Source organism: Symphodus melops (genome assembly GCF_947650265.1).
Source record: "Symphodus melops genome assembly, chromosome: 4".
Classification (NCBI taxonomy): domain Eukaryota; kingdom Metazoa; phylum Chordata; class Actinopteri; order Labriformes; family Labridae; genus Symphodus; species Symphodus melops.
Window position 1 is genome coordinate 19,841,578 of NC_136694.1, and position 13,246 is coordinate 19,854,823.

The 13,246-nt window shown below is 39.0% G+C and overlaps 2 protein-coding genes across 3 annotated transcripts in view; both read right to left on the reverse strand.

The window, feature by feature from the left end:
* kcnb1 (potassium voltage-gated channel, Shab-related subfamily, member 1) overlaps nucleotides 1-1,967 on the reverse strand; it is a 34,427-nt gene extending 32,460 nt beyond the window's left edge. Inside the window, exon 1 of the mRNA XM_079341405.1 lies at nucleotides 1,578-1,967. The gene's annotated coding sequence lies outside the window, so the exon portion shown is untranslated. The remainder of the gene's footprint in view (nucleotides 1-1,577) is intronic.
* Nucleotides 1,968-2,771: 804 nt separating this feature from the next.
* On the reverse strand, nucleotides 2,772-11,587 carry ptgis (prostaglandin I2 (prostacyclin) synthase). Of its 2 annotated transcripts, XM_079341066.1 has the most exons (10): nucleotides 10,309-11,587; nucleotides 9,798-9,921; nucleotides 9,028-9,203; nucleotides 8,770-8,916; nucleotides 8,548-8,660; nucleotides 7,699-7,886; nucleotides 4,729-4,876; nucleotides 4,241-4,422; nucleotides 3,662-3,813; nucleotides 2,772-3,067 (listed from the first exon to the last, which is right to left on the reverse strand). In XM_079341066.1, the coding sequence occupies exons 1-10, from the start codon at nucleotides 10,377-10,379 to the stop codon at nucleotides 2,917-2,919; spliced, it is 1,452 nt and encodes a 483-aa protein (XP_079197192.1). In that variant the 5' UTR covers nucleotides 10,380-11,587; the 3' UTR covers nucleotides 2,772-2,916. The 2 variants fall into 2 exon arrangements, with proteins under 2 accessions (XP_079197192.1, XP_079197193.1); XM_079341067.1 differs by lacking the exon at nucleotides 10,309-11,587 and having other exon boundaries at nucleotides 9,021-9,203; nucleotides 9,798-9,885.
* Between the last annotated feature and the right edge of the window lie 1,659 nt (nucleotides 11,588-13,246).

The following is a 13,246-nucleotide window of genomic DNA, read 5'->3' on the forward strand; positions in this document are numbered from 1 at the left end:
ATTATCTCATAATCTTCTTAGATTTTTTTTGTATCTTTTCCAACAAACAATAAATCTGCCCTCAGATGTGTGTTTCTTGTGTAACACATACAGAATAAAGATATGACAAAGGGAAAAAATTAAACCCAGACTAAATAATATGTCATAAACATGAACCAAATGCCTTACTTCACACCACAGACCTTCATGATTAAATAGAAACACTGCGTGAGAGACAAGAACTGAACATCACTGATCTCATTGATCAGAGGCAGTTAATTTAAGGACTGATTGGTAGTTACTGGCAGTCTTGAATTGAATGTATTCAAAGTATCAGTTATTGCCTTGTCTATCATCTATAAATCTTTAAATTAGCTCCTGAATCAATGATAAACACACCCACACATTGTGAGTTTTTGAGATGACTCATACCTAAGAAATGTTTATTCAGATATTAAAAAGGAAAACATAATTTGGATTGATGGCAAAACGTTAAATCCAACTGACACTGACTTTACTTGTAATTCGGAGTATTTTTTTTCTATGGTGACAGATGATTATTAAAATGGAAAAGGACAACAAAGTTAAACTATTCAACGTTGATAATAAGAAAAACACGTTTCTTCAACATCTCACGTTTACTAAAGGTTAAAAAATATGTAGAAAAACCAAGGTTTGTTATCTCCCTGTATTGTTTCTCTTTTTGTATATAATATTGTTTTTCATCCAAATAATGTGGTTAATGTTTGCTTTTCTGTGGGAGGAGAGCAGGACCACAAGCACTGTAATCATTGTGGTCCAAAGTGAGCGCTGTCCACTCTAATGGTGCTGAAACACCAAGAAGCACTGCTGACTGCCTGAGCTTCCCTGGGGAGGCAGGCTGAAAATAAATAACCCACATCTTCCCCTCACACGGATTTTTGGATTCATTTGTGGCTGCAGCCAGAGCTGTACTTTTCTCGTTCTTTCCGAATTATTTTGTTGTTGTTGTTGTTGTTTTCTTTTACATGCTGCTCCTGTTGTTTACATTGTGGAAGGCAAACAGCTCCCCAGGCCTGCAGATGTGATCACTGATCACTGCCACACAAAGTTTGTAACACTTCACAAACACAGATAGGCCTATGCATTGACTTAGCATGGACCACCAAAGCCCTTACGAATAAAAGCATTGGCAGATAATGTAGAACTGGTGCACACGCAATAGCAGGCTGCGTAGAAGCAGGAAAAAGAAATAAACATTTGAGAGAGCCTCCTCCCTCGCTCTTTATTTTAGTAAAGGCTTCGATAAAATGATGCCATACAATGAACGCACCAACCCATTCCTACCTGTGCTCTCATTGAGCTTTTTTTATGCTGAGAATGAAAATAAGCTCAGTGTGAGAATCAATCATCTGCAACTGCACTGTTGTGATGCAAATCCTCCACCGTTAGGCAATTCTCTGTTTTCAAAAGGCTGCCTTGTCTGTAGAGTAGTGCTACATAACACTGGTTTTCTATTACAACTGATTAGTTAAATGTGATTAAGAGTGAAGAGATGGAAATAAGCTTTAAAAAAAAATACCGTAGTGAGTTGTTGTCATCATCAAACCAGCACGTACCTCAATGAACAATCAATCCGCAGGCAGGCACACACGGAGATGAAGCAGAAGCATTACAAAAACCAGAAAAAAAGAAAAGAAGCAGGCGTCGTTATTGGTTTACTATTGCTGGGGTCTAACCCAATCCATGTCTCCCTCCTCTGCCTCCGACATGGCAGAGAGATCCCCAGCACGATCTACTGCCCACCAGCCGGCTTCCTGGTCCGCATATCTTGCCGCTGCTGCTTCGCCCAGAAGATCAACAAGTACGCCGGACAGACTACCTGTGCTCCCGGTCAGCTGTGTGAGGAGGCGCCGCTTCTCTCTGAAGGTGGATCCATGGCAGCACCAGCGCTTTCCTTCCACAGCTCATTAACTCTTTCAGCACCGAGACTCCACGCCTGGCTCCATCACTGAGCAGACTCAACCTGATGCACCGCCGTTATGTTTGCGCAGGGCTGTATGTTTTAAGCATGATCATGGTGGTGCACGAAGAGATTGGAAAGATATGTAGGCCTATGTAGGATGCTATACAGACTACTAAGTATAGTTTCGTGTCATAATCGAAGGCACAGAGCCAACAGGAGCGAAAATCAATGACTCGAGCCTACGTGCAGAGAAAGGGATCAAAACAATCTTTTTTTTCTTCTCTACTGCACTGTAATCTGAACACTATGGCTCTATCTATTTACTTGAACTCCCATTAACTTGCTATATTCTCCTTGTTCTGATCATATCTGTACATAGGGACATTTTTGTAATGATTTATTCTAAAACGTCTTTGCCTAAATAAAGCCCTTCAGTTAAAGATCGTATGTTATAAGATGTGCTTGAAGAAATATGTTCTTGTTTTTTTCAATTGTAAATATGAACTGAAAATGCATTCAAACATTCATCATTGATAGGCAAACATCTTCATGACTGCCACAAGATGTCCCCTATCTCCAAACCAAGTCTCATTGCTCATATCTTGAAGATGTGAAGTTTCCTCATTTCTGTAAGTTGTAAACTGGAAATGAATGTCTCAATATTATAGTGTGATGTGATAAAACCGCCAAATGTAGAAAAACGTAGATTTCAAGTGAGCACAGAAAGGCTCTCATCCTTCAGCAAATGAATGTGGGAACAGCCCTTCAGTGTGAAACTCCATACATACATCATTGTAAATGTGATTTTTTTTTACTTGTATAAAATTAGAAATATGTCATGTTTCCTTACTTTGTCCTTTTTATTTGAAATATTTATAACCAAAACCAAAGATCTGGTATAGACATAGAGATAAAATACACAAATAAATAGTGATACAGTACACATAAAAAGTTTACAAATCAATATTATGTACAGTTAATCAATTCACATTTCAGGCTGTCTTCTTCTGTCTGTACCGGATCTGCAGATCTCCGTCTGGCTGCAGCATCCCAAAGCCATAGCGGCTAGTGTTCACTGGAGGCAGTTTAGCCTCTGGGTTGCACAACTCCAGGTCAAGATGAGTCAGGAACAAGAACACAAATCTACCCAAACAAGGGGAAAATTATTTTAGAACAGGCATAAACCCCCCCCAAAAAAACTACTGTAACATGACACATTCAAAAATATTTGTGTGAGGTATATCTACAAATAACCAGAGAGAAAGTTATCAAGTTGATCAACCAATCTGAAATAGAAAAGCAAACTGTCTAAAAATAACTAATTCCCAAAGGTTACATAATATCGATGTGTAGACTGGGGGGACCCATCAATAAAACTATTATGTAACCTTCTCTAGCTTACTGATTACTGTAGCTGATGAACTCTAACCTTTGTAACTGGATATGATGTCTGAAAAAGACCCTGCCTCCCACCTGACTTCCCTTTCCTGCCCTTAGCCTCTTTGCTCATTACAAGGTAGTGAAGCAATAACTACATTATAATTTGCTGCTGGTGATGAATGAGGACATGTAATGAAAGTGATGATAATAGTGCTAATATTATGTGGAGATGGATTTTTCTAGTCCTGTCTGGTAATTGGGATGAGATTGCAGAAAATGCTTTGATCATGAATGTCGCGTTTTAAAGAGAAGATAGACCAATGTAAAGAGAACTTTATTGGTTTTTCATGCACTTACTGTTTAATGGCTGCAGCAGCAAACTCTTTCCCAACACAGACGTTTCTCCCTGCACCCCAAGGCATGGTGTGATACTTCAGCCTTTTACCTTCTTTGTAGAATTTATCCTTCACTGTCATGTCCTCATTTAAGAAGCGATCATATTTAAAAATCTGGTTCAAAAGAGAAAGCAAAAATATATCAAGGTGTTTGTCAGAGTCGAGCATAAGGATATTATGCAAATCAGCTTGATCATATGTCTCCAGCACCATGTTTTCTCTGAAACACCACATGTAATCATTACTTTTTACCACTAAAGAAAAACTAAAGAATCAACATCTGGATTTGATCTTACATTGTTGTTTGACATCTTTTCATTATTGAACTTGAAGGCTAAAGTAGCTTATCCCAAATGTTTTATGCAGAGGATTCCTGCCTTATCAAGGATGCTTTGTTCACTCTTACATATTAACATATTACATATTAAAAGGGGGCTGTATAATTTTACATAACATGGTAAAACACAATAATAACAGCATCACTTATTAGAAACATTTTCCATGGTCTGAGCTATTATTTGTTGGTTGGTGATCTGTGTACCTGTGGTTGCAGGTGGATCTGCGGGTCATTCTGAGGGCTGAGAAAGGGGAACAGACATACTTTGTCCCCCTGCCTGAGGTGGTACTCCTGTCCATTGGCCATATGCAGGATCTTGTCCTGCACCACCTCCCTGCTGATCATCACTGCCGCGGTAAGCCGTAGGGTTTCACTCAAAACACTATCTGCAAAAACGAAAAGGACAGCAGAGTGGAGGATGTCAGAGAGCTGTCATGGCGTGTTAAATCAACGGTGCCCCCTGGAATCATTTGGATGGATACAAACATTTGCACAGATATGATTATATGAAAAAGGCAATCACTTTTGAATTAAATAAAAGGTCAAACTTTCATTCTCAATGTCATTGTTTCTCTACACTGCACTCATCTTGTCTTTTCCAACAAGTCAAATGAGCATTTGTTTTCATTTAACTGCAGGGACTGGAGGAGCTCAGGGAATAAGCAAAAAGGCTGCTGGCAGCTGTTACCTACCAAACACAGGTGTGCTGTGTGCCTCCAGTGGTTGGATGAGGGGGTCCTGGAGGCTAAGGCCCCCAAATTCTAATTTAACAGCCTCCATGGCCTCAGGGTGAGTGAGCAGGAAGCCAAGGAGCCAAAAAGCAGCAGGACCAGTGTTACACTGAAAAGAAACCCCCCCAAAAAAGTCAGCCATTTACATTAAATAAACTTCTTTTATAAAAAACTGGTAAAAAAAAAAAAAAAGTCAGAGTACATTTTGTAAATGCAGCCATATAATAAAAATGTCAGTTTATTTATGTTTAAGAATATTTCTGATAATACTCTGTTGTATCTCAAGCCGTAAAACTGAAAAGACTGATATGAGGAGCAGCCACTTTGTAGACACTGCTGTCTGTCTGCTTATCAGGGAGGGACACCTGAGCCTGTCAGACAGTAATTGCTATGAGTTAGGGGAGCTGTTCTTCTTACTTCGACACATCTGAGGTCAGCTCTCCATTGACAGCCGGGGCACGCTGTCTAAAAGGGACTAATAGTGTGACAAGGAGGTGAGGGCTTTTTCTTTCCAAAGGAACAGTGTGGCAACTGTGGACTGTGTATTAGATTTAGTTTAGAAGATTGATAGCATTAGCATGTCCTCCTTACGCTTATTATGTCGGTGTCTTAATTGAAAGCGAAGCTAACCTGCTGTTTGTTCCAGCTGTATATTCAAGATACACATAGACAGACATTAGTGTCTACAAAGTGGCTACCATGATATACCGCCATGAAACTGTAAGTAGTTTTTTTTAAATCTCAAATGTACAGACTCCAATCTGGCCCAAATACACCAAATATAATGGTATGATGAGAGTGTAAACACATTCATATTGAAATGTTAACATATTTTATTCTTGATTATTCATGTATTGACAGCGGCAGCTCTTGACAACAGGATAAGTCATTTTTTACTCTACATAACCACATCAAATTTGCTCTGTAAACCTTTTTCGACTTTTCGCATTCGACGCCATGACTTGCCATTTAAACGTAAGCTGCTACAGTATAGCTCGGCTGCACATGATCATATCTGCATTGAATTTCTTGTGCTTGATCTACTTACAGCCTGAACACATCTGTAGTATACATTTAAAAAAAAAAAAAAGTAACAGCACCGCCTCCTCCTGGCAACAGGAACGTTCTACATCTGTGTCATCATCTCCACTCTGAGGGCATGTCCCATAAACATTTGATCAGGTTCATCTTAAGGCTTTCACCTTGCTGCATCATGAAACTTAAAAGGCTGTGTCTAACACTGTTATGTTGGTGATGCGCTGTCCGCCATTCAACAGGAAGCTGTTTTTGAGGGGCTTAAAATAAATACTGTAAAATATTAATAAAAGGCTGTTTTAGGAAAGTGCTACAAATGGCCTTGTCTGACACCAAGCCTGTTACTTTAGGGCTTTTTGTGCCTTTTTGGTAGAGAGAGGACAGTAGATAGAGTTGGAAATTGGGGCTAGAGAGAGTGTAGCATGGAGCCACAGGTTAGATTTGAACCTGGTTTGTCTGTTTCAAGGACTACAGCCCCTGTACAAGGGGTGCATAAAATCGGCTATTGGCGCCCGTCTGATGGTCTTTTTTGCTTTTCCAGGTGATTTTGATGCATTAGTATTAATTTCAGTCTGTTTTATAACCAGTTAAAAACTCCTCACAAGAGCTTTGAAGTTATTCTTTGACGTCATAAGGAGAGCTTAATTTACAAAATACATAACCAATTGAGAATAAGCAGACATCCCAACACAACACATTAAATCACTATCTTTCTTGACAGTAAATAACTCAAAAATCCTTCTCATTATATTTCCCAGACAGACTGTTTACAGATGATTAGAGAACAGCAGGCACTATAGTTTGTGCAGGACCCTTCTTTTAACACGTGTATAAACCAATTCTGGCACCTCTCACACATCTCACATCTAATCCCTCTATTCTCTGCAGTGGTGCTCCAGTTTCCTTCCCAGACAGAGCCTATGTGCTCCAATATCCCAGCAGACATAATAATAAAACAAAAAACAAACATGCTGGAGCAATAATGGTCTTTCCTAAACCAGCCGAGCGTATAAAGAGCTCGCTGTAGGAGGCCTGGCATTGTGTTTTTTTGCTAGCTTAAACATAAATCTCTCTGGTACTACTGGGTGAAGAAATCCTTGTTCCAGTGAGACTGGGAGGTGAGCAGAGGGCTGAGGCTAATTCAGCTGAAACCTTACATGAAAAGATGAGCCATAAGACAGCTCTCTATTTCCCCCTCATGGCAGAACAAAGCAATGACACCATGTTTGTCTGTCTCTATGGTTGAGGCAATTCTGTATTAACACTCGTGTTAATGTGGTTTAATGGCAGCTGTGTGTACTGTGTTCATTTGAAACTATTTGATATTCAACAATGGGACTTTTTTAAGGAAAAGGTTAAGAGCTGTGAATTTATGAAAAGTGATCATACAGTTTTAGCTTAGCGCTAAAGAACATATAACTAGACTTTATATCCATGCACAGAGTTTATGTCTCAAGTGGAGATGACATGTGGCAAGCATTGAGCAAATTCCTGCATATGATTGCGAGGAACTCTTTTAGGGAAGTCATAGAGAGGAAGGAAATACAGCTGACTCAGACATCTTAAATAATCAACTGTACTGAAATGGGATTTACATCAGAACATTTTATGGAAACTTATTCACACCGTCAGAAGTGGCAACACTCTACTAGTTACAGGTTGAGGCAGGCTGCTGTGAGTAACTGGCAGAGAGGAATCCATGGTCTTTAACTGCTGCATTGTTGGCAGGCTGAGCACATTGAAGTGGAATTCAAGTATGCAGTCAGGGTGTGGATAGTTATTATGTTTTGGAATCAATGTGTGGCCTTGTTTCTGTGTATGTTTGAGGTTTCTATGAATGTGCTTGGAAGGGTGGGAGGAAGCCAGGAGAAACAAAAAAAAATAGATAGTTCTCACTTGTGTGGTCCAAAGCTGCAGGAGGAAAGCTCTGTTTTGCATCTCTGCATCGATTCCCTCCTCCTGCAGGAAGTGACGGTAACTCTGCTGCCAGGAGTCGGAGTCGGAGTCCAGTCTGGTGCTCAGCCACCTTGGAGAGAGAAGCTCCCACAGTCGCTCCCTGGACAAGGCGGCTACTTTTCTTTCTCCTGTTAGACATCAAGTCATAAGTTACTCTGCTGTATACATACTGTAGGTATGGTGAATCAAAGTGGGATTCTCTGGCTCAGCTTCGCCAACTACCAATGAAAAGTGAAAGGCCTGAAAATTTTAGAAAGCTCCAGCAAACATTTGTAAAATGAAAACCAACTCTATTAACTAATTAGACTGAGGGGTTCATCGGGGTCATGTTCAATGTTGCTACGGTTGACATGACCCTGATGTCTCTCTGAAGCTGATCCTTATAAAACAGGTTTTGAAGGAGCTTTTTAACCTGTATACATATTGTGCCTTGCATAAGTACCCCCCTACTTAAGACCTCTTCTCATTCTGAAGTGTTACACTGGAATATCACTGGATATCATTTTAACCTGGAATTACAGATTTGAGTTAACCTGATGACAACGTGTTACACCTTATCTTAACGAGGAAGTTTAAGTAAAGCACAAGAAGCTTTTGTTAACCTTTCGGAATATCATGTAATATTCAGCTCTTCGAAATAAAAGGCTACTTCACCTCAAAAATGTCTATTTGCAGATGTACTGTAACATGACACATTTTAAGGGAGTGGAATACGTATGCAAGGCATCAGATAAAAAGACAACGAGGAATTTGAAAGTGAAGGAATTTTAGGAATTGTGTGCAGCTTACCTCGTTTAAGTGAGCAACGGGCCAGTTTTGTAAGAAGATCGTCAAACTTGCGAAACTCTTTATAAACTGCAGAAGCATTGTCTAGCCCTTCGAACAACGTCAAATATCCAGCCCTGAGAACAGCAGTAAAGTTAAGAGTCTGCCTGTCTGGCCTTCATGGTCATACAAACACGAACAAACTGTGGTTTATATTTAAATGTACGGTTAAATGGTATGTGATACCTGAAGAGCAGACTATAACAAAGGCTAAAGAGTCCGTTTTGAGTCCACTTTGAAGGATCGCAATCTGTCTGGTCACTCAACAGAAGCGTCTGAAGGTGTGTCATCATGGAAGTGCTTAGCTTGGAGAGGCTGAGACCTTGAAAATGCCTGCGGGAATAAGTCTTAATTACATACAGATTTGCAGCAGCCTTAGAAACAGATTTGTATCTTCTCATTTCCTGAAGCACAGAGGTTATGTTAAAAAGATGTACTCATTACTGTTCCATCCATTTCCTCTCCACTGTAGGTTTGATGCTCGGCAGCTGAAGACAAAAGATCCTTTGTAAGAGCTGCTTTTTACTGCGGGCAAAGTCCAAGAGGATGGTGTCATTCAGCACCGCATCGAAAGAGTTTGGGTCCAACAGCACTGTCAAGTAATGACCAGCAACACGGACCTGTGTGGAAACATTTTATTTGATGACATGTTTTTTTTGTTTTTTTCGTTTTCAGTTGTTGCAACTCTTCTTCTGTTATTCTTACGTATTCTATTCTGTCACGTTTTACATTTGAAACTGGATTTTTTTTTTTTAATTTAGAGCAGGCTTAATTATTGAAACAGTTTGATCAAAATAGAAACAATTAACCAAACATTTTCTGAATAATTAAAATGAACAGGACAATGATGGACAGGTTTTAACTTGCTACCGCCACGTTTTCCCGGTGCCACCTTTTCTAAATGAACAATTGCTGTCATTCAAAAGGCAAGGCAAGTTTATTTATATAGCACATTTCAACAACAAGGCAAATCAAAGTGCTTCACATAAGACAGAGGAAACTGTCTTACGAGCAAAGACTAGACATCTTGATAAGAGATCAGAGATACAGCCTTCTTCCTGCTTTTTTACAAAACCATTTCTTCACCATTCAGCTATCAATGTTTAGTCTAATTTACAATAACACGTTCCTTAATGTAAAGATCATCTCATTTACATAATGGGTTTAGAATATAAACAAGAAATCGACATCACACAGTCTTGATTCTAACTTACTGTGAAGATGTCCCCATGTTTGTCCTTCATCCGGCCCAAAAACTTTGCAGCATCTTTTCCAAACTCGAGAGCGTGCCCAAGCCATGGGATGACACCTCTGTCCAATGGTGGCTCATTCTTCTGTCTGCTTGTAGAAGGAAACTTGTTAAAATTGCAAAAGTGTGAAACAGTAGCTTTACTTTTAATTAATGTTTCAACCTCAACCAACAGGTTTGCAGTTGGCATGAAGTTATGCAATAAGAAGTTTCAGTGGTTTGGTGAGAAGCCATGCAGCACTTGTGCTATCAGGTGAGCCACGAGGAGAAACTGAGTGTTTTTCTCTGACATTCTCCAAAGACAAAACTAAAGGCATTTTGACATCCAAATTGCATAATTCTTTTTGGTAAGAGATACAATCTCTCATACCTAATAGAATAAAGTTGATTCATAGCATATTAAAAGCTATTTTCAAAAACAGTATAAGTTTTGTAAAAGAAAAAAGTGTATGAAATGCATTGATAAAGAACTTTACCTTGTGCGACTGGAGTAAATGAGGACCAGTATTAGGAATCCATTAAGTAGTAGTAATATTGTCCATAGCATGTTTCGTCTGATACTTGTTCTGTCCTGCAGATGATTTACTCCATAGCTGCCGTCTACTCTCTTTTATTGTAAAGCCCGGCTCTTTTGGCTCTGGAACTTCTTTGTCAGGAGGTGTGGAAAGGCGCGGCTTTTGTCACAAAGAGTTACGCAACATTGTACAGTCAACCATATCAGACAGCACCAAAAACAGCAAGTCCTCAATAAGAAACAGAAAAAAGATATCATTTTAAATGATACTTCACTATCTCTACTCTCAAGAGTGTTTCACCTGACGTTACGTAAACACTTTGCACAGAATCTGCCTTTCGTGCTTCAAACAGTGCAAATAAAGCCACATACCACATTTCATAGCAGTGATATCATCAAGGTGAAAAGACTCATGTTTCATTCCTTTAGGGGTCATTTCAGGGAAACACAACATCATGATGGGTGTCATAACTAAAGTTCACACTGTTCATTGATGTGAAACTGGTCAATGACAATGAATTTCCTTTAAACATTGTGAAATGTCTATTTTTACTTCCCTTCCACAGAATATCTCATCAGTTTCAAGTTTCTGTTGATGATTCTATCTGTCATACAGAAACCAATGATTAATTTGATTAACTGACGTCAACAAAAATTAAAGAGCTATTATTAGTTTTAGTGTCTGCATGGTATAGGCTATATTGTAAATTTGTTTTTTTTTAACAGTGACTGTATTCATAACCAGTGGTCATTATTTACTAACATATGGACATTTACACAGTCAATTTATTTCATGTGAATTATTTTAAATGTGACAAGCGAAGGTCGAGAGCTGTTGTTTAACTAAAGCTTGAATGTCTCAACACTGTTTGCTGCAGTACGCTGGATGTAACAGCAGAGGGTAGTAATGAGCTTGTTCAGAGGAGGACGTAAAGTGGGGTAAATCAGAAATCTTACGCCTCAGCAGACCCTAAACCAATCAACGTCAAATAACAATGACTTTGACAGTTAAAATAGCGGAACATAAAATTAAGAATATAAAATTAAACGAGGGTATTTATCTAGAGACTATTTGAAGTGACTACACCGACACAACATTTTAAGTAAACGACAGAGCGACAGAAACACTGGCACGTTTGATGAAAACGACTTAAGGACATTACTTCAGTGACATTAAAATGCACAATTTGGAGACTTGTCCACACATCATCGCTCGCTACATGTCTGTCTCTCGCCAGCTGGACTTATATTATTAGTGTGCACCTCTCTATGTTAGCTGGACAGCAACAGCAGTTCGGAACATCCGTTCCACATGGAAACATAAAGAGCAGAAACTGAAAATAATGACGAATGACATTCAAACAGCCACAATTCAGAGTCGAATCTGTCAGTAGTGACCGAAGGATTTTTGCCGCTGTACTGAGGAACGTGCTTTATCAACAGACCTAAACTAGAACTTTCTTTTGACTTGTAGCTACAGACTCGGGCAGACCCTGAAAGCAGCCCTATGAGCCCTTCATAAAATTTAAAGTTTTATCTTTTCCGAAAACCCAACATTAAATATATATATGTATACATAAATACAATTAATAGAATTACTGTCCTCATGTACATAGGGAGTGGCTTAACACATAAGTGAAAATATACAATTACCACTTGAATTGCCACCTGAAGTCAGTTTGTTTGTGTGTGTGATTATATAAATTATTAATATTAATACATTTGACAGAATATATATGATCAGTATTAAACTGATCATTATATCACACAATGTATGTTAGATTATTACTGTAGTTCCTTTGAATTTCAACAAAGAGGAACAAAAGTAGCAAGTGCTTTTTAGGTGTTATGGAGAGACACTTAAATCACTTTCTCACAGCATGTGAGTTATCAGGAACTGAAAACCGTTTATCTGGCAAAAATCAAATGCTACCCAGGAAGCACCCCCTACAGAAAATGAGGTTAGAAAACATAACTACTATAACTCTGGGAGAGTCTGCTTAGATGGCATCATGAACATCAGGCATACACCAGAATAACTCCAGCATACAGGCTGCTATATTTTGTACATTTACAAAGTTTAGTTCAGCCTCCTGTTAAAAAACGAATATTTTCTAGGTGGATCCTGTGATGATCATTCCTCTTGTTAAAGCACATAAGTGGATGGTGTTAAACTTTCCATTGCCTGGTTAGACACAGCTTTTTCAAATTATTTTCAAGCCCACCCCAATTTTTTATCAGGCTCAGTGCAGCCAAGATTTGGTGAGTAACATTTGCTGAGAAAATTGGGAGTCCGAAGTGGAGACTGCGTGTTGGTAAGAAGTGAATAGTTCTCCTGCAGATTTCTCCTGGGCTCTCTCCCAGCTCTGACAGTTCCCACAGGCTGACAGTAGCCAACAGATTTCCTGAAAATTGGGTGCAAAGGCGCACTAGGATCTCTCAACACTGTTCAAAATGCAATCTTATCTCAGACAGTCTCAACTATCCCTGGCCTATACACAAGTTTACTTTTCTTTGAGACAAGAGCACAATTCGGGATGTTGAAGGGTCAAAATGTAACACACTGTTTCATTTGCAAAGTGACAGGAAGATTTTTTTGGTATCTTTTTGTCTGAAAACTCTGCTGGGATGAACAGCAGAGAGAAGGAAAGAGCAGATGACATACACAGTCACCCTGATTTTCTCTTGCTCCTTCCTCTTAGTTAAAAGGGGGAGGGCTGCAGTATTAACACAACTCATCTGTAACACCTCTGTCTATAATGTCAGCTAGTGGTCACATTCACACCTGAGAATAATAAGTTATTTTAAAGGACAAATTCATGTTTTTTGTTTAAAATTCCAAATACTTTTGGAAATACTTAATTTTTTGTTATTTGATCGCAAACTAATGTAAGATTTAT